The sequence below is a fragment of the Rissa tridactyla genome, chromosome 9 (assembly GCF_028500815.1).
Source record: "Rissa tridactyla isolate bRisTri1 chromosome 9, bRisTri1.patW.cur.20221130, whole genome shotgun sequence".
In the NCBI taxonomy this organism is placed as follows: Eukaryota; Metazoa; Chordata; class Aves; order Charadriiformes; family Laridae; genus Rissa; species Rissa tridactyla.
The window spans coordinates 46,148,113-46,166,459 of NC_071474.1; the positions used below are offsets into that span (position 1 = coordinate 46,148,113).

At 50.3% G+C, this 18,347-nt stretch overlaps 1 protein-coding gene across 1 annotated transcript; it reads left to right on the forward strand.

Annotated features, from left to right (window-relative positions):
• Positions 1 to 12,485: 12,485 nt before the first annotated feature.
• On the forward strand, positions 12,486 to 18,029 carry TBX22 (T-box transcription factor 22). The gene is made up of 8 exons (XM_054214948.1): positions 12,486 to 12,621; positions 12,737 to 12,860; positions 13,254 to 13,355; positions 13,599 to 13,773; positions 13,989 to 14,153; positions 14,282 to 14,346; positions 14,429 to 14,514; positions 17,419 to 18,029. Exons 1-8 carry the CDS (start codon positions 12,486 to 12,488, stop codon positions 18,027 to 18,029), a joined length of 1,464 nt encoding a protein of 487 aa, XP_054070923.1.
• Positions 18,030 to 18,347: the final 318 nt, after the last annotated feature.

Below are 18,347 nucleotides of genomic sequence, written 5' to 3' on the forward strand. Positions count from 1 at the left end.
TATCCTGTATTGCCCCTGTCAAATCCTGACGAAATCTCCCTGCTGTGGACAGGGATTCACACTCTAAGAGAGAAAAAGATACTTAGGAAGTCCGAAAACTGTCCCCAGCGCCACGGCAGGCAGCGTCAGGGTCGGGTACCGGTTTCCTTTGCTGCCTCCAAACCCGCGCCGAAGGATGGAGCCGGCTGTCAGGGCTGCTGCAGACAGACACCGACTTTCCTCCCCACCCATCAGCCGCCTGAAAAACTATCTGCTAATTCCATATGAGAGAGAAAAGACGCTTTTTTTTTTTTTTTTTTTTTTTTTTTTTCACCCAGCAGCGAGTTTATTTTGTACGAGTTGCTGGTTTTAATCTTTTCTCCGAATTATTTGCAGAAACATTCAAGACAGGAGAGGAGGCGGCTGGATGATGGGAACCACGACTTTACCTTCAGAGCTAAGGGAAACCCCTTCCCTTAATGATACATAATTACTGAAACTGGTAATTATGGCTTTGCCATCCGTGTCTTTCCGGAGCTGGACAAATCTTGGGGTGCAGGGGGGTCGCACCAGTGCAAGTTTTGCACAAACTGTAACCGAAGGCAAATAATTGAACGAATGATAAATATTGGGACTACCACTAAGTGTATCTCGCTGTTTGTTTTCATAAGCTGTGGATGTAACTGTTCTGATGGCATGAGGCAGTGGACTCGCAGGCAGACTTAATTCGATTCCACTTATTTTAATTTAAAAAATTAACACATATAAAAATCTTAATTGAAAAGCTTGCAGTTATTATACTTTTCCTTAATTATTTTTTTTGCCAGTTTCTTTCACCTTTAATAACAAATAACAATAATATTTCCCCCTCCTTGCCTTTAAACTTCCAGCAGGAGGGGAGGAAGGATGCAAGAGAAGGAAAACAAACTGCTGAAAGTAAAAAAATACCATTTTCCTCCAACCACACTTGATTGCAGAGCTCGGAGATGTGATTGCAGGCACAGAGGCCAAGCCAGAAAGCGTCACAGGTTTTTAGTTTAACTTTCTTCCTTTAAACTTAAAACTTTATGTAACTTTATGACTGAGAAACTGTCCGAGAGCTCCCTCCGGCACGTGCGAAATCCCAGCGTGAGGTTTGCAGGCTTCCCGGTAGGAGAAGGTATTTAATATTATTTGTTGAATGTAGCGCTTGATAAATTAAGGCTTTTCTTTTTTTGCCTTGGAAATTATTCTCAATGTGCTCTTGATTTTTGCAAAAGTAAACAAACGGAGATAGTTTTCAAACGAGGGCTTGTTCGCACATACAATAACTGCCAGAAATTTTTCGGGCTGGTTTGTGAGAGCAGCCGCCTTCCCCGGGACAAGCAATAAACCCCGGAGCCGAGCCCGGAGACGCAGGCACATCTCATACCCCCTTTTTTACCATGAAACTCTATTTGCCTGCCATGGAGGCAAGATCTTTTTTGTATTAATTTTTTTTTTTTACGAATTCTCCTCTTTGCATTTTATCGTTGATACAAATTACAGGGAAAAAAAATCCCAATGCTGTCTTTTGAATATTCATTCCCTAGGGTTTGGTGGAGTACAGATTCACTCCGTATCTCGTGGCGATATCCTGCGTTAGAACAATTAGGGGATAACACATTTTTCCATCCTCTTACCTCCAAAATCCAGCTGCCCGGGCAGGGTAATACAAACCACATTGAGCCGGGCCAGGCAGTGCCACGGTAGGGATGTCTGCGTGTCTGCAAGCGGCCTCAAAGCCGGGGCTGGTCTTTCAGCCGGGGAAACGATCTCTCCGAGGCAACTGGGATTCATCACCTACAGCTAATTGAGCCCTGGTGAGCAGGAGGGTTCCCGTCTGCCGGCTTTCTCCGTCGGACAGAGCGTGCTGGCAGCATCTCCCGATCCCGTCTCCGGGTGGGATGCTCCTGCTCCCGGCATTGCTCACCCACCCCCGAGATGCTCGGAGGATGGCGGTGGCTCCGGTGCGGCTCCCCGCCGGTGCCCACCCTGCGGCTCTGCTCTGCCCAAGCGCCGGGTGGTGCCAGGTCAGCCATGCTCACAAAAGCCAGCATCGAAGTACATTAAATAAAAGACTTCTGAGCCCTTCCCTGCCCTCCAACGGCAACGCAGTGCTGCAACCGGAGCTTCCCCGGCTCCTCAGCGGTTCACTGAATGTGCCGTTTCTGAGGATCAGGAATTGGAGGATGCGCAGAGCAGAAGCGTTTTGTACCGTCAGCTTCATTGTGATTTTCAGTGAACTGGATTAATTCTGTTATATATGGAAGGGCTTTAACTTTGTGGAATGTGGGACAATAAAAGCGAGCAGATGCATGAACATAGGCAGAAATCCAGAAAAAAAGTGTAGTCCATCTCTCTACAGCTTGTAGAAACTCCCCTGCCCCTACACATGCTGTCTGCTGCGGGGTCCGCCAGTCCCAGGAGGAAGGGAAAGTGGAGGGAAGAGTGAAGTCAAAGCACATGGGAGCCCATGGGGTGACCCCCGAGGGGCTGTGGCTTCGGGCCGGGGCTGGTGCAGGTCCTGCCATACTGCTCCAGGGATGGAGCATCTCCTGTGGTCCTTGGCTCTGGGGAACCTCCATGGGGCTTCGTCCCTCTGACAAAAATAGAAGTTTCAAGACCATCCCTCGTCAGTGGCAGAGGGCATGGTTTGTGTTCTGGGGTAAGATGCATTTGGTGAGACACTGGCCCGGGTTGCCGAGAGAGGGGGTGGAGGCCCCATCCCTGGAGACATTCAAGGCCAGGCTGGATGAGGCTCTGAGCAACCTGGTCCAGTTGAAGATGTCCCTGCTCCCTGCAGGGGGGTTGGACTAGATGGCCTTTAACGGTCCCTTCAACCCAACACATTCTATGATTCTATGATTTTTCAAAGGGTTTTTTCAACCCAGACTACTGCTCCTGGCGGTGCAGGAGCCATCCAACCTTCCCCTTTGATGGCACTATTGTAGGAGAAGCAAAACCTGCCCTGTCACTTGGTTTAGTGCCATGCTCAGTCCTAAGCCTTCAAATATGGGATTGCTAACGAATTGCCAATCATATTTCAATATTAAATGTCCACCAAGCTCCTCACAGTGCACTTCTGCAGATGGAGGGGCTATTTACTCCGGTAACTAATGGGCACAGACAGACTTGAGCGGCTCTGAAAGGTAATATCACCCCCAAATACAACCAGATGTGCAAAAAATACACAACTTTTTGAAGGATAAGACTTGCTGCAGATCCAAAATCAGACTCAGCTGCTAGTTCCAGGTCTTGAGGGTTAGGAAGAGGCAATATTTTTGTGCGTGAGTTTCAACCATAACTCAGCCTTCTGGCCAAGGCTGCCAGGGCAGACCATTAATGAAGGCAGATGCTCCAGATCAAGGGCCTGATTTGAATTCCCAGGGCCGCGGTGCCCGGAGGCACAGTGGTTATGAGGATTTCAGGGCTCTACCAGTGTCTCTTCTGCCTACTGACAAGGATTCTCAGGGATATTATCTCCATGCTCCTAATTTTAAATTTGCACTTTATCTAAAAAAAAATATGCAAGGAAAGGAGCCGAGGTCAATGTGTTGCACATAACAAGGAAACCTATTTTGTCCCCTCCAGATCTTCCCATTCTGCAGCATGGGCTCCAACCAAGGACGGAAAAACTCTTTGTAGATCACAGCAACCCTGGCCAGAGCGGAGGATTTTACGTTTCAGATAGGAATATCTTTCCTCTAGCACCCACACACTTGACTTGCTTTGGTCCTGGAGAGTGGTCCTGGAGAACTTAGAAAGAAAACTATAGCTGGTAAGAACTGGTCCATGTCCATGATGGCTCTGGTGAACCCCAAGAGTGTGCACAGAGCTGGGACAGAGCATGTTGATTGAGAAACGCCACAGGGATGGTGCTGGGAGAGGTGGCAGATACCAGGGAAGGGCTCAGGCAGCCCAACCATGGGATGGGGCATCAAGAGCTGGGGAGGGGACGCTCCTTGCAAAGCCAGGAGCCCCGTTCCCCACTGAAAGCCGACGGATGCTTGGCCACAGCCACCTCCACCCCAAGCCGTGGCTCTCCCGCGAGCCTTCCCCATCTCACCTTGTTTTTACATTACTCGAGGACAGAGCTTGTTTTTCAGAGCAAATCACCTGCTAATGTTGCTGGGATTTGAATTTATGGCCACGGGAGGTGTTGAGCCACGAGGCCAGATGGTTATTTGCTAATTTTAATGGTTTGGAGTGGTTTTTGGATCTCAACAGAGCTATCCGCATTTCCAAACAAGAGAAAACCGTAGGTTGAACTGTTTCATATATTAAGTGATTGCATGGTTTTCTTCATCCCTTATTGAAAAAGATCATTTGATTTTTGGCTGTATAATTTACAGTCCGCAGCCTGTGACCCAGCGCAGCCAGAAGGAAACTTTGGAAAGGGAGGTAATACCGTGGAGGCCGATATTCTTCTTCCCTGAGCTGAAATCCCTCGTGAAGGTCGTTGACCAGTTCAGCTAATGCTGATTTTCTTCTGCTCCAGACACGCTAGCCATAGGTAGACTTCTTCGACAGACTTTATATAGCACCTACCTGTACATTAACGTGCACGGATTGCATTTACTTATTTTGCACAGCTCAGTGCTATTGGGTGGCAAGTCAATCACGTTTATTTATTACTTTAAAATTAAAACCAGAAATTAATATCCATCATCCCTAAGGGGATGCTTGAAAAAGCAGTTTCACCCAGCTTTGCATGGAGAGTTCATGCGGTTTTAATTTCAAATACAAAGAGTATATAGCTTGGTTGGCGAGTGACATCACCCTCCTTAGAAAATTTCATGTGATTCTTTTCCTTGTTTTTAAAGCTATTAGTTTACGTATCTGCCGACAGATATTTGTATTGGCAGATCTTATGAAATATTAAGATTGTATCTTTTCTGTTTAATTTCAAATGTCGCTTCCTACCCAAAGTGCCAGCTAACAACTCAAAACCGTCTCAGTGCTTGGAGGATGAGTGAAAGCTTCCCTGCAAACCTTTTGATTTATTGTCCTTCTTCCCCAGCGCGTGACCCCTTCCAAGCTTTTATTCGCGTCCCTCTATATTTGCATTTACAGCAAAAAATAGCTGCAATAACAGGGGATAAAATAGCAAAACAAAGCTGAGTTTCTCCACGGCTGGTCGATCTCTCCCAGGTGTGGGCTCGGTTTAAGGTCGGAGCTTGCGTTTATCTGTCCAGATGGGGAGGGAAAAGTCTCAGACCTGTCTTAGGGCCGATTCCTCCAGCAAAATGCTGGTGGTGCAGAGACGGTGGCGGTGGAAAGAAATCAGTCAAAGAGTTGGAAAAGCACTTTGCCCCGGAACTACTGGGACAGAGGATAAATCATCACATCTGTCTGGACCCACTTTTCTGAGCCCGGTGAAGTGGGAAGCAAAGCTTATCGCAGACATCAGGATTTGGTGGGATAGAAGAGCAAACCCCAGTAACCTGCAATTTCTGCATGAATAAACCTGAGTATCCCTGACAGGACTGATTTTTGAAGCCATGCTCCAGAGCAGGGTCTCAGCTGCACTGTGAAAGGCACCACCTGAGACCTGGGGACTCCCCACCGTCCCTGTCCTGGCCCACCATGGCAGACATTGCTGGCCACGGGGCATCGCTCCCTTACAGAATGAGCCCCAGGGCGCGCAGATACAGCCTCCGCGGGGATTTTGGCAGCCGGTACATGGGCAGGTGGGTCTGGGGTGCAGATGGGTCTGGTGTGCTGCTGAGGCAGCCATGGTAATGGAGAGGCACCTATTGCAGCTTCGTAAAGAAAGTGGAATATTGACCCCGGCAGCGAAGACCATTCATTCAGGTGGGCTTTGCAAGCCCGACCCTGTTTGAGACACGCGTTGATACAGTGGACCCTCATCCTCCCTAGCCCCAACTCTCGGCCATCATGGGAGACTTTGGCCCATTTTTGCTTTCAGAGCAGACGATGTGATCAAGGCCACCAAAGCACCTTCCCTGTATGCACCAGCATCAAGGAGACATCTCAAGGTATCCAGTTACTATTTAAAGGGAAGCAAACCAGAATATAGGCTGTATTTTGTAAAAATAACATCACCTTCCTCTTTAAAAAGGCTTTTTGCCCTCAGATTCCTTCCTGTGAAAGGGCTCGCTGCTGGTAAGGCTCCAGTTGGGGTTCTCAAGACCCCGAGGTGCTCCATGGCCTGGCCCCGGTGCTGAGGGGGGAGTGCAGGAAACACAACCCCAGCTCTGCCTGGCTTCGCTCCTGCCCGGGAATATAGAATAACTCAATATCAGCTTCCCCATAACTATTTTTAATTTCACTTCTCCTGTGTGGTTTCCCTGGCAGCTAAACTGAGCACTCTGGCTTTTGCCTCCTGGTACTCCACGGGTGAGAAGACCAGGGGTGGCCCTGGGGACAGGGGTCCCACAGCTCACAGGGCTCACGCAGGGTCACCCTCTCTTCCCCTGGAGCTCTTCCCTGTGGTGAAGTCGGACAGGGCACATTTTGGTGCCATTCTAAAGGTTTTCTGCTTCATCCATGTGGTTAGTTTTGCTTTCTCTAAATCCCTTATTATTACACATTCTTTAAGTATTTTCTTTAAGTATTATGAGAAAAGTTCAACACAGCAGGAATTTTTCCCTTTACTTAGAGGGAGGAAGGGGCCATGTCTTGGTCTTATTTCTCACCTCCGGAGAAGCCATGGTGAAGGAAAGGTGGTGGGAAAGCTGTTCAATGGGATGGCCAGGCTGGCGGGGACCCGGAGAGGTGGAGGTGGTTGGAGAAGGGATGAAACATCTCCTCCTCACTCTCACTCTTCACACAAAACCACCAGCCAAAAGCCAGGAGCTGGGCTAGGAAAGGTAACTTTAAACATGTTCCTTGCAGCTCAGAGATAAGAAATCTTGCTTTTCCAGAAAATAAATGGAGGTTGCAGTGAGATACCTGGCAGAAGCCCCCATTACGCAGCCCCAGCCATGTTGGCGGTCCCAGGAAAGCTCTCACCAGGGCGTGTAACTGCAGCCAGAGATGACGGATAAAAGTTCTTGTGGTGGCGTGTCACGTCTTGGTACCGGAGATATACACAGTTGTCTCATCCTTACCCCACCGGCAAGTTACTGACCCTTCCTCGACTTCCCTGGCTGTGGTGGGAACACCACCAACCCTTCCCTCCTCATGCTGTGATCCCAGTCCCCTAGTTTGATTTAACTCTCCCCAAATGCTGTATAGATTGTTTTTACTTCACTAAATCATTTCCTTAAAGTTTAATCCTATTCCCGGCGCAGCCTTTTTAGGGGGCTTATGTATAAAATAACATAACAGAGATTTATTTTAATATATCTTTAGCTAATGCAGCACACGTGGCGGTGAAGAACCTCCTTAGGAGGTCAACCGACGGAGAGACTTCAACATCAGCTGTCCATCGCTGTAAACTGTCCGTTTCTTCCCCAAAGCTGCTGGTTTTGCCATGGAATTAATTTGGGGCATCCCTGGGAGCAAGGAGGGGCTGAGCCGTGCCATGACCTCCTGCTTCGGCCATTGCAGCGGCAGCACGGAGGTGCCGCAGCCCAACGGGGGACAGAGGGCGCACGCGATGGCACCGCGCTCGGGTAGAAGAGCAGAGGTTTTTCAAAGTTCATCAGGGGGAAAATAGGATGGAGAATGAAATCAAAGCTTTGCTGTGGGACTGGACATTTGAGAATGTAAGGGAAAACAATCTCCTCAGCACGGTTATAAGCTACTACGGGTGTTTCCTGCCAAGATTTACTTAGTCTTTGGGAGTTTCTGTTTAAAAGGTTGTATTTTAGAAAAAGAAATATTTGTTAATCTGCTAATAAGTAATTAGTTAATAATTCATGCGGAGCAGTAGTTGCATTTACAAAAATTAGAGCTGAATATTGCAAATTCCAGTCCCCGTGCCACCCAAACCGGCGTTATTTCAGCCCGCAGAAGGGTTTTCAGCTGACTGTCGCGTCCACTCCAGTGGCAGCCTGCGTTATTAGCCAGAGCATTTAGAAACTCTTTTATTACAACTTTAACGTACTCCCATAACAAAGCTTCCATCTCTTTCCTCTGTTAATAGCGACAGCTGTTTGTGGCACGCTGTACCGTCCACAACTTGGTTTTTTTCTTCCAAGAAAAGGATATTATTTGCACATTGGAATATTAGATATTAGCTTGCATTTCTCCAGCGTCAGGTCTATCCCTGTTAGATTTGAGGCAGCACGTTCACTTATGTTTGCAACATAACAAGCGAATAGGCTGGGATCTGAAAAAAATAGATTATTTATTTACCGGTAACGGTAAGGTTGGGCAACTGAAAAAAATGCAAGCTGGACTGTGAGTCCTGGAATAAAAAATTAGTATCGCGTGGAAATGCAGTTAAATCAAGCCTGAAATACATTTTTACAGGAGAGGAATGATTTTGAAAGGGAAGATGCGAGGACAGAGGTGGCTGGTGCCACCAAGGGCGGGGAGGGGGGAGCACAAGGGACTGGCCTGGGCTGAGCCGCTTGGGTGGCTCCGGCCGCGTCTCGGCAGGAGAAGAGGAGTTACACCCCCGCAAAATAATCGCTTAGAGCGTGGTCCACGTTACATCCACCCAGCGGGGAAAAGAGAGGCGCTCACACCCATTCGTAGCCTCGAGTACGCGTCCTCTCGTTAAACCCTGGTGAAGCCATCGCTGCCGCTGGGTTGTGGGAGCCGGGGCTTGTTTAATGCTACAACGCTGCATCTCTCTGGTTAGAAACCGCAGGTTCGGAAAGCGTTTTTTTTTCCCAAATGCTTATTAAAAAAAAAAAAAAAAGAAAAAAAAAGAGGTATTTTCTTGCTAACCATTTGTGAAGCAGAGAACAATCAGTCCTTCGAGTTTTTCTGCTGGAACGGAAAATATCCTAGCACCAAATTTATTATTGCAGCTTTATATAAATCTATGACATATCGGGTGGAGATAGAAATGATAAAAGTATTAGGTGCATAATTGAGTGCAGGTGATATTAAAGTATTACCCCCTAAGCCATAAGTCAGGTTTGGTTTGCTTTGGGTTTGGTTTTTTTTGTCTTGTTTTAATAAATACAAAGTAAATCTTGGCAAAACGGGGCTCAGCTTGAACGCAACTAGATCTCCTGAAGTCTGGCCCTAAAGTGGTCAGGAAAGTCCGTGTTTGGAATTTACCTGTGTGCTTTAACAGATTAATGGACAGTATTAAAAGATCGTTTTCAAGTTAAGCAAACATTGCTGGCATATTGTATAACACTTGCTTTAAAATTAAGTTAGTTCTTCTGCACTGTATGCCAAATGATTATTTGCGCAATTTTCTGATGACGGTAATATGTGACATACCATCACATAATTTGGTAAAGACAATAAGATTACAAAGCTCAAGAAGGGTCTGAGTCAGTCTTTGACAGATTAAAGCTCTCCAAGTCCCCTGAAAACCTTTCTCTGACATATTAGTTTGACCTAAACCCTCAAAATGTTCCCGATTATATCATCTCAATTGGGCTTTATTTTTTGTTTTATTTTTCATTGTAGGAAATTAAAAAGGGTTGGTTGATCCCCGGCCAAGTTCTTGAAACGTGTTGCAATGCTAAGGAAATAAAAGATTACTCGAAATACTTTTTAATAATATGTCATGTCAGCAGAGATAAAGGTTCACACTTAATGCCCTCAGCTGGCTTCTATCAGCGCTGGGGAGCGCGGTGTCGGTCCCGTCCGGGCTCCGGCAGGGACCCACAGTTCACCTTGCTTTTAAATCACGAGCTTATGCTGTTCTAATTACGAACATGTTTATGAAATTTGGTTCATTTCTCTTTGTAAGAGGAAATGAAGATCTGCATAGGCGGAGCTGACCCTCTCTGGGGTGAGGGCAGAGCGAGGTAACCTCCCGAAGTCTCGTCCCCAGCCCTGTTCTCTCCGTTTCTTGCCCCAAGGGATGGGTTTGGCTGTGGGATAACGTCCCAGAAGAGCCCCCCCAAAAGCAGGTCAGACACTTGTCCCCCAGAGGTGCCGGGCAGGTACATCTGAACGTGCCGTGTATGAAGGAAAACCGTGTCAGCAGGGTTTGGGGCTCCGCAGGGCCACCGCTGATGGACATCAGTGGAAGGGTGGGGTGACACGGGGACTAAAACAGCATATAGTCCAGATTGCAATACGATGTAGCCGGTCTCTGGATTTTGAGACACCTTGTGAGGGAGGATTAAGTATCATTACCCTCAATAAAAGCTAAATCAAAAGTTAATTGGCATCAGCCCCTCTGAAGGGCACACTAGGAGATGCCTGCGCTCCTTCCAGGACCGGGGCAAGTTCCTCTCCTGTGCGACCCCAGGTACACACAGCTCTGCAAAAGCCTGGGGAAGCAAATGCAAGAAACATCCTTCCATATATTTATTTTACAGCTCATGTGCATCTGTCCCCACTGCCGTTACAAACAGCATTGTTAGATTTCCACCAGCAGCTCAGCTGGATCTTTCAGAGCCCCATTTGCAGGCAGGGATGCTAACTTTCCACTCTCATATCAGGCAGCGGGCACGGTCCAAACGGGAGCTGGTACTGGGACCATGTGTACAGAGAAAATTCGGCAGCCGGAAAAGCGGGCAGCTCTCAACCAGGTGCCCCAGGCTGGATGTCGAGCTCCAGCACTGAGCACCTGCGTCTGCATCCGTTCACTGCCCCCAAGGCCTTTTCCTTAGACAAACTCCTGTCCCAGTGAGATATGCCAAGAGTTTGGTGTGTAAATGTGTGTAAAAAAAAAGCATAAATGGTTTTAAGTACATATAAATGTGTATAAATGTATAAATGAGTACGGTCGTGCAAAGCCCACCATAAACTGAGTAAGGAGCACCCTTGGAACGGAGATTTGAGGACAATGGTGTGAGTCCGGGACATTTAAAACACGCATTTATCAAGAGTTCTGCCAGATAGCAGCTGTCTGATGTTTGGTTTTAGTTGTCTCCACAAAGACAACGCGGCTTTCACTCTGTTGCCAGCCCAAGGCTTGGAAGAAATGTGTGCACCAGGGCGCAGACTCTAACAAATACGGCAAGAAATCCTGAAAAGTGAAATATTTTAAATAAACCAGTGCTCCCCCGAGGCTCCAAGAGCGCTTGCAAGTGGGACACAGAGTGCTGCACCCCATCCGCTGCCCACCCCGAAGCCGTAGCTCCCTGCGGCAGCTCCCGCAGCCCCCCTTCCCCTCCCCGACGTGCTTTCTCAGCTGGCCTGTGAATTTTATCCCTTTCCGCATTTTTTTTCCGTTAAGGCTCATCTATCCCGCTGACCTCCCCGGTGTAGGGAGAGGCAGCGGGGCGAGGGGTGCGCAGCGGACGGGTGAGGGAGGCGGACACCCACCCTTGGCTGCATGAAAACCACCTCTTACCCCCCCCCCCCCTTAAAAAAAAGACCGACCCCCGGAATCCCCTTTGCTGTCGGCTCTGGGGAGGGCTCCCGGATGGAAAATAAATCAGCGCAGGGCGAGGAGGTCCCCGGTGGGACCCGAAAATAAATGGCCGCGTAAATCCAGCACAGCCCCGTTCCCTGCGCACCTGCGGGTCCCGCCCGGAGCCCCCCCGGGCCGGAGCCGCCTCCCCCGGCTCCAGCCCCGGCCCGGCCCGGCCGCGAAGGGGCTCCCAGGAACGGCCCGAGTTGAAAACTGGGATTTCTGCCCCTAATTCAGCGCAGCTGCCGCTGCGGGGCCGCGCTTTGAAGAGGAGCCGTGGAAACATCCCGGGGGTGATGCCAGAGCGTGGAGGGGGCGGGGGGGGGGGCTGCCTTTAAAAAAGAAACACAAAAAAAACCACCCTAAAACCAACCAAGCAAACAATACCGGGGCACAAGCCGGGGTGTCCGTCCGGCGCTGTCACACAGCCCGGGGGTGACACCGCCGTCTGTCCTGCCGGGGACACCGGGGGGACCGTGTGGGACCGGCCCGTCGAGGCAGCCCGGCTCGGGCAAAGCCCCGCCGCACCCGGGCCTGGAGCTCCACACGCAGAGCCACGGCTCTCCCTCTCCTTTATACCCTTTTTTTTTCCTTTCTTTCTTTTTCCTATTTTTTTTCTTTTTTTTGTGCTGGTTCTGGTTAAACGTTATTTGCACTTTTGTTGGAAAAGTGGCCCCTAGTGTGCAATTATGTCAAATTTCTTTGAGTTTTACAATTTAATGGAGAACAGTAACTCTTTTATTGATCCTAGACGGGGCCGGCTCCTCCTCCCCCGCTCTTCCCCTCCACCGCCCGCTCTCCCCTCCCTCCCCCTAACCCCCCCCACCCTCCTCCCCCCGTTACTCCTATGAAATGTCACTCAATGTTTCTTATGCTCCCACCAGTTTCCAAAACAAACAGTGGAGGCTGCAGCCGTCTATTGACTCAGTTGGATGCAAGAGGATCTCGCCGTGGCCGCTGCCCCCCGACGGGAGCCGTGCGGCGGCCGGGCGAGGCTGGCTGGGTACCGGCGGGGATGGAGCCGCCGCCGCCCGCCTGAGCCCCGCTGCCGCCCGGGGGGACCCCCGGCCAGGGGGGGATGGCGCTCAGCTCCCGGGCACACGCCTTCTCGGTGGAAGCCTTGGTGGGACGCTCGGCCAAGAGGAAGGTGCCGGATGGTCGCGACGAGGAGAGCGCGGCCGGCTGCAGGCAGAGCCGCAGAGCCCCGGAGGAGGGTCGGTAACGGAGGGGACCCCCGGGGCGGCGGCGGGGCGAGGGCCGCCTCCCCCCCGCGCCACCTCGCCCTCGGCAGCCTCCCGAGCCGCTCCCTCCCGCTTCTCTTCCCCGCAGAAAAGCGGCCCAAGGCCGGTGCGGAGAGCCGGGAGGCGGGGGTGCAGGTGGAGCTGCAGGGCTCCGAGCTCTGGAGGAGGTTCCATGAGATCGGCACCGAGATGATCATCACCAAGGCCGGCAGGTACCGGCTGCGCAGCCCCTCCGCTGCCCCCCCACCGCCCCGCTCCTGTTCCTCCTCTGCCCCCACGGCTGTTTTCTTTTCTTCGTCTCTTTTTCGTTGTGTTGTTTTTTTTTTTTCTCTATTTTTCGTCTGGCTTTTTTTCTTTCTTTCTTTCTTTCTTTCTTTCTTTCTTTCTTTCTTTCTTTCTTTCTTTCTTTCTTTCTTTCTTTCTTTCTTTCTTTCTTTCTTTCTTTTTTTGGGGGGGGTATTTTTCTTTGTTTGCGGATTTTTTCGCTATTTTTGTTGAGTTTGAATTTTTTTTTTTTTTTCTCCCGACGCTCGTTTTCGTTTTTTCAACCCGTTTTCGCCGTTTAACCGGCAGCTCTTGCTCAGGACCTTTCCCTCTGCCCGCAGGAGGATGTTCCCGTCGGTCAGGGTGAAAGTGAAGGGGCTGGAGCCGCTGAAGCAGTACTACATCGCCATCGACGTCGTCCCGGTGGACTCCAAAAGATACAGGTACGGGTGGGGGGACACCGGCGGGGCAGCCACCCACACCCCCGCGCATCCCTCTTGCCAGGCTGAGTGTTTGCAATCAGCCCCGTCGGCATTTAGTGATGTGAAATAGGGGTTGCGCAGGCAGGCGGCGCGGGGGGACCGGGGGCTCGCATGCACGTATAGATTCTATAGGTGTGCGTGGGAGGGGGTGGGCAGCTCGGGGAAGGGGTCCCCGCCGCCTGACCCCGGCCCGGCCCGGGCCAGGTACGTCTATCACAGCTCGCAGTGGATGGTGGCGGGGAACACGGACCACTCCTGCATCACCCCGCGGCTCTACATCCACCCCGACTCCCCCTGCTCGGGGGAGACCTGGATGAGGCAAATCATCAGCTTCGACCGGGTGAAGCTCACCAACAACGAGATGGACGACAAGGGGCACGTAGGTGTGGGGCAGCCCCGCCGGGAGTGGCCGGGGGAGGCGGGGGGGGGGGTGGCGCGGGCAGAGCATCACCCCGGGGGGCAGCGCGGAAAACGCGGCGGGCCGGTCCCTGAGCCCGGGGGCTGAGGGCTGGGACCCACCCGTGTCTTGCATCGGGTTTTCCTCCTGCCCTTCTCCCTCCCGGGGGGGCTCAGCCTGCCTCTCCCCCCGCACAGATCATCCTGCAGTCCATGCACAAGTACAAGCCCCGCGTCCACGTTATCGCCCAGGACTCTCGCTTCGACCTAGCACAGATCCAGTCGCTGCCGGCCGAAGGGGTGCAGACCTTCTCCTTCCAGGAGACCGAGTTCACCACCGTGACGGCCTACCAAAACCAGCAGGTACCGGGGGGGCGGGGAGAGCCCCGACGGTCCCGGGGGCCGTGGGGATGGAGAGCCCCGACGGCCGCGGCTGTCGGTCCCGGCCCCCCCCCAGCATCCCAACGGCCCCGTTCTCTCCCAAATCCCAGATCACGAAGCTGAAGATCGACAGGAATCCCTTCGCCAAAGGTTTTCGGGATCCCGGGAGGAACAGGTAAGGGCCGGGGCCGCCCCGCCGCCCGCCCCGTCGCGCCCGCCGGCCCCGCCGCCGCGCTCAGCCCGGTCTCGCCCCGCAGGGGGGTCCTGGACGGGCTCCTGGAGACCTACCCGTGGCGACCCCCCCTCGCCCTGGACTTCAAGGCTTTCGGCGCAGACAGCCAGGGTAAGTCCCGTTTGCTGCCTTTGTCCTACCCCGCCTCTCCCCGCGGCCTCGGGACTGCGCCGCGGCCGCACGCCCGGAGGTCCCCGCGGGGGCGCGTCGGGGGGTCTTAAGCCGTTAAAACAGTGAGGTGGGTCCAGAAAACGAACCGGCGGCCAACGGAACGGTTTGGGATGCCAATCCCACGTGTTTTCGGCAAAAACTCCTGTTAAAACCGATTTGAGGAGCAGAGCACTCGCCCCGGGAGGAGAAGGGTAACGGCGCGGTTCGCCTTCATCACCTGTCAGAAATCAGATCTAGATGCGCAGAAAAAAATATCTGAGAATGCAGGAGGCTAATTCAGAGTCGGGTTGTTACGGCTTTGATCCTGTCACACTAATTGTTTCCAACCCGTTTGAGAATTTTGTCTAAAAACGTGGTAATAATGACCACCGGTGTCTTCTGCAGCCGGCCGCTTCGCCGCAAACAAATGCGTTATTCAACTGAAAATAAAATTATCTGCTATTTAGGATGTAGCAGTCCCACAGCCCGGTAACTCCACAGAAATGCAGGGAAGAGGGAAAAGTTTTTCAGGGAAAACAATCTCCCTGCACCTGACAAGCACGTATCTGTCACTTACAGCCCTTTTCCAGAAAAACGGCTTTTGGAAACAGTGTTTGAAAACGGATTATTCACTGAAGGAAAAAACTAACCGAGCATTTGCATGCTGGAGGGCTCCAGTTTGTGTTTGGAGTCCCCAGTTTAACTCTCATTTATTTTCATAACTCTTCAAAGATATTTATGCTGGGGCACACGAAATCATTCCCATCTCTTCAGGGAAATACTGGAAAAATCATAGCAAAAATCCAAGCTGTACAGGTGTAGAATGCGGAGGCATAAAAAATCAGACTCAGGAGAAATTAAGAGGTTTACCGGGTTGTAAAGACAACTAGATTTTTAAATTTATTTTGTTCATTTTATTTAGAAAAGACCTTATGCAAAAAGCCCCTTTTGAACCCATTTTGTGGGCTGCGATGCGGTGCCAAGGAGCTAAAGGATGCGCTGTGATGAGAGAACAGCAACTGCAATGATTATTGTAGAGATGCTAAAATATTAGGTCTTCCTGGGATTTTTTTTAATTTTTTTTTTGCTATTCTTAATGTAATTGGTATTTTTCTTCAGGGTCAATTCCCTGAACTGATGAAAATATAACAAAATCTCCAATTCCGCTAATAGTAAAACTGTATTTCTGAAGAAAAGCTGAAAAATAGAAATCCCGAAGCCCCCAAACCAGAAGGTAAATTAAAAGAAAGCATGAACAGCACGCGGAAGAAAGAACCGGCAATAACCTTGGGATTTTTAAGCCTAATAGAAATGGGAGGAAGAATCTGCTCTTTGAGCTGCCCTGTCCTCCCCGTGGTGATCCCAGTTCCCAAACTTGTACTGGAAGCCGTGTGATATTATTGCTTAGGATCCCTCGAAGCAAATACTAACGCTCGTTTGCTCTGCGGCGCAGCCAGCTGCACAGGGATCCATTTGCTGCCTCGCGCTCCCAAAAATTGCCTCAATCACATCATTTTACATGACCAAAATGTCCCTGACTCCTGGGAGGACGTCAGGATGTGTACGTCGGGAGAAGGACCAGATCCCTGCCCTGCATCATCCGCTCCTGCTGATGTCAGTCCTGAAACAGCCGCTGACATCGGCGGGGAAGGGTGAGACCTTCAAGCCCAAAAACATTCCCGGATTATTGCAAATAGGTGCCGCCTGCACGTTATCCAACCTGTAGGATACTCCGCTTGCTGGGAATTTGCAAAATTAATTTGCACCATGTCCGAAATCTTTGTGGGTTTTTTTTTTAAGGTTTGATATACTAGGAGGGATGGCTTGGTTATACAGTGGATGATGTGCTGCTGGTTGGATGTAAAGTCTATTCAGATCACATCAAGACAGTATATTAATTGGAATAAAATGTAAATAGATAAAAATACAGAGCAAAAAATGGATCCACGTTCCCTTCCTTCCTTTTCCAGTGACTTTGGTAAGAAATGAAAAGGGCGGGGGGCGGGGGGGAAGCTCTGGAAGAATGTGGTAATGAATGCGCAGCAGAGATATAGCTCTTAAATGGCATTAGGTGAAACCAGCACCTGTTTAGCACAGGGCCGGTCACTCCAGAGCACCCTCCCCACCCCACAACAGCCGCTGCCTCCTTAGTTTTTGCTCTGGGTGTTGCTCCGGGGGAGCGTGGGGCCGGTGCTGCGCGGTGACGTTGTGCACCGGCGGCCTCAGCAGCGCTCACGCGGGTGAAGCGAGTCGGCAGCGCTTTTCTACCAAATTATGAAAGTGCTCATTGATTCACTTTGGAAAGGAGAACGTTAAAATGAACATGTGCATTTTGAGTTTCCGGAGACACCTCTAGTATTCAAGGGTATGTTTCTAATTGCATGGGAAGCCAAGTAAAATTAGTCAATTCCTGTGAGCAGGAAGGTACAAAATAATTCTCCATTGGGCTGAATACATTTTTTTGTTCTTATATACAGGGGAGAAAAGCTGCCTGTAATTTGCACGAAAAATAGGGAAACTGAAATAGCAATGGTGTGTGTATTACAGGAGAAGGTTATGGGTCGTGTAGCGAGGCCCAGACCCAGCAGGTACCTGCATGTGTGGAGCAGGAGCTCATAGCTGTCCTGGTGAAATGGATGGGATTAGACATGCGTGAATATTATTCTTAGACAAGTGCCAAGTAACAACAACAAATACTTTATGGGCAGATCTTCCCATTTTCCAGGAGCCTATTTTTGGAGCGGGTTTGTGCTTGGCTGGACACCGGCAGCAGGGAGATGCGGAGTGGGAGCAGGAGTCCTCCAAGGGTTCCTCGGCTGTGAGCCGCAGCTAGCCCAGCTTGGATGATTCTGTTTTCATTTTCAGGTGGGAGCTCCAGTTCTTCGCCAGTGACCTCCAGCGGTGGGACGCCCTCTCCTCTCAACCCCCTGCTCTCTCCATCTTGCTCACCTCCTACCTTTCACTTGTCAGCGAGCAACCTTGGCGTGTCGTGCCCCGAGACCTACCTACACAACCTCAACGTGCCTCTCTACTACAAGATTTGTCCTACGAGCTTCTTAAGACAACAGTCTCTCATCTTTCCAAGCCACGAAAAACTGGGGGGCACCAACCCACATCTTGTACCCCACTTCATGGTGGATATGCCAAAACTATCTTCCCTCGGCGTAACAAATCTGAAAAGTGCTAAAGCTGAAGACTTAAATGGACAATGTCTACAAGTACCCAATTCTGCTAGTCAAATGCTGTATGGATTACATGCATCTGGAAACATTTTCCCATCAAGTCCCATTGCTCGGGAAGCACTTAATTGTTCTTTACATCCTCCATATGGCTTGTATGGTTATAACTTCTCCGTGCCATCTAGACTGATGAATGCAGCAAGCCATTTCAAAGTGAGTGACAGCATTCCAGCTTCTTTGAGAGATGGCAGATGTAATCACTCTAACTGGCACCCGACAATTAACCATTGCCTTTAGTGGAATCGTATATTCTAAGCGTTGATACGTAAAGCAAGCCTTTCTTTCCTTCATACCCAAGGGCTTGCTAGTTATTGACTATGAAAAACTGCATGGTACAGGAGCGGTATGTCTAAGCGTTTTAACTTTTTTTGTGGGCAAACAAACATGTTGTGTTGTTGGGAAGGTGGAGGATCTGGGAGCGTCTGAGGTGATCCACAGCAAGATGATACTTTTCGGTGATATTTATGTCACGGTTGTAGATTAAGAGCAAACTGTACAGTCACCTTTTTCATAGTTGCATTCTGAAGTGGGAACATAGACATATACATTTCTACA

Excerpts from the sequence above, each read along its gene's own strand:
- TBX22 (XM_054214948.1), top strand. The coding sequence starts at position 12,486 with ATGGCGCTCAGCTCCCGGGCACACGCCTTCTCGGTGGAAGCCTTGGTG. Across the intron at positions 13,356-13,598 it reads GTGGACTCCAAAAGATACAG|GTACGTCTATCACAGCTCGC; the intron begins GTACGGGTGGGG and ends GGCCCGGGCCAG. Across the intron at positions 14,515-17,418 it reads TTTCGGCGCAGACAGCCAGG|GTGGGAGCTCCAGTTCTTCG; the intron begins GTAAGTCCCGTT and ends TTTCATTTTCAG.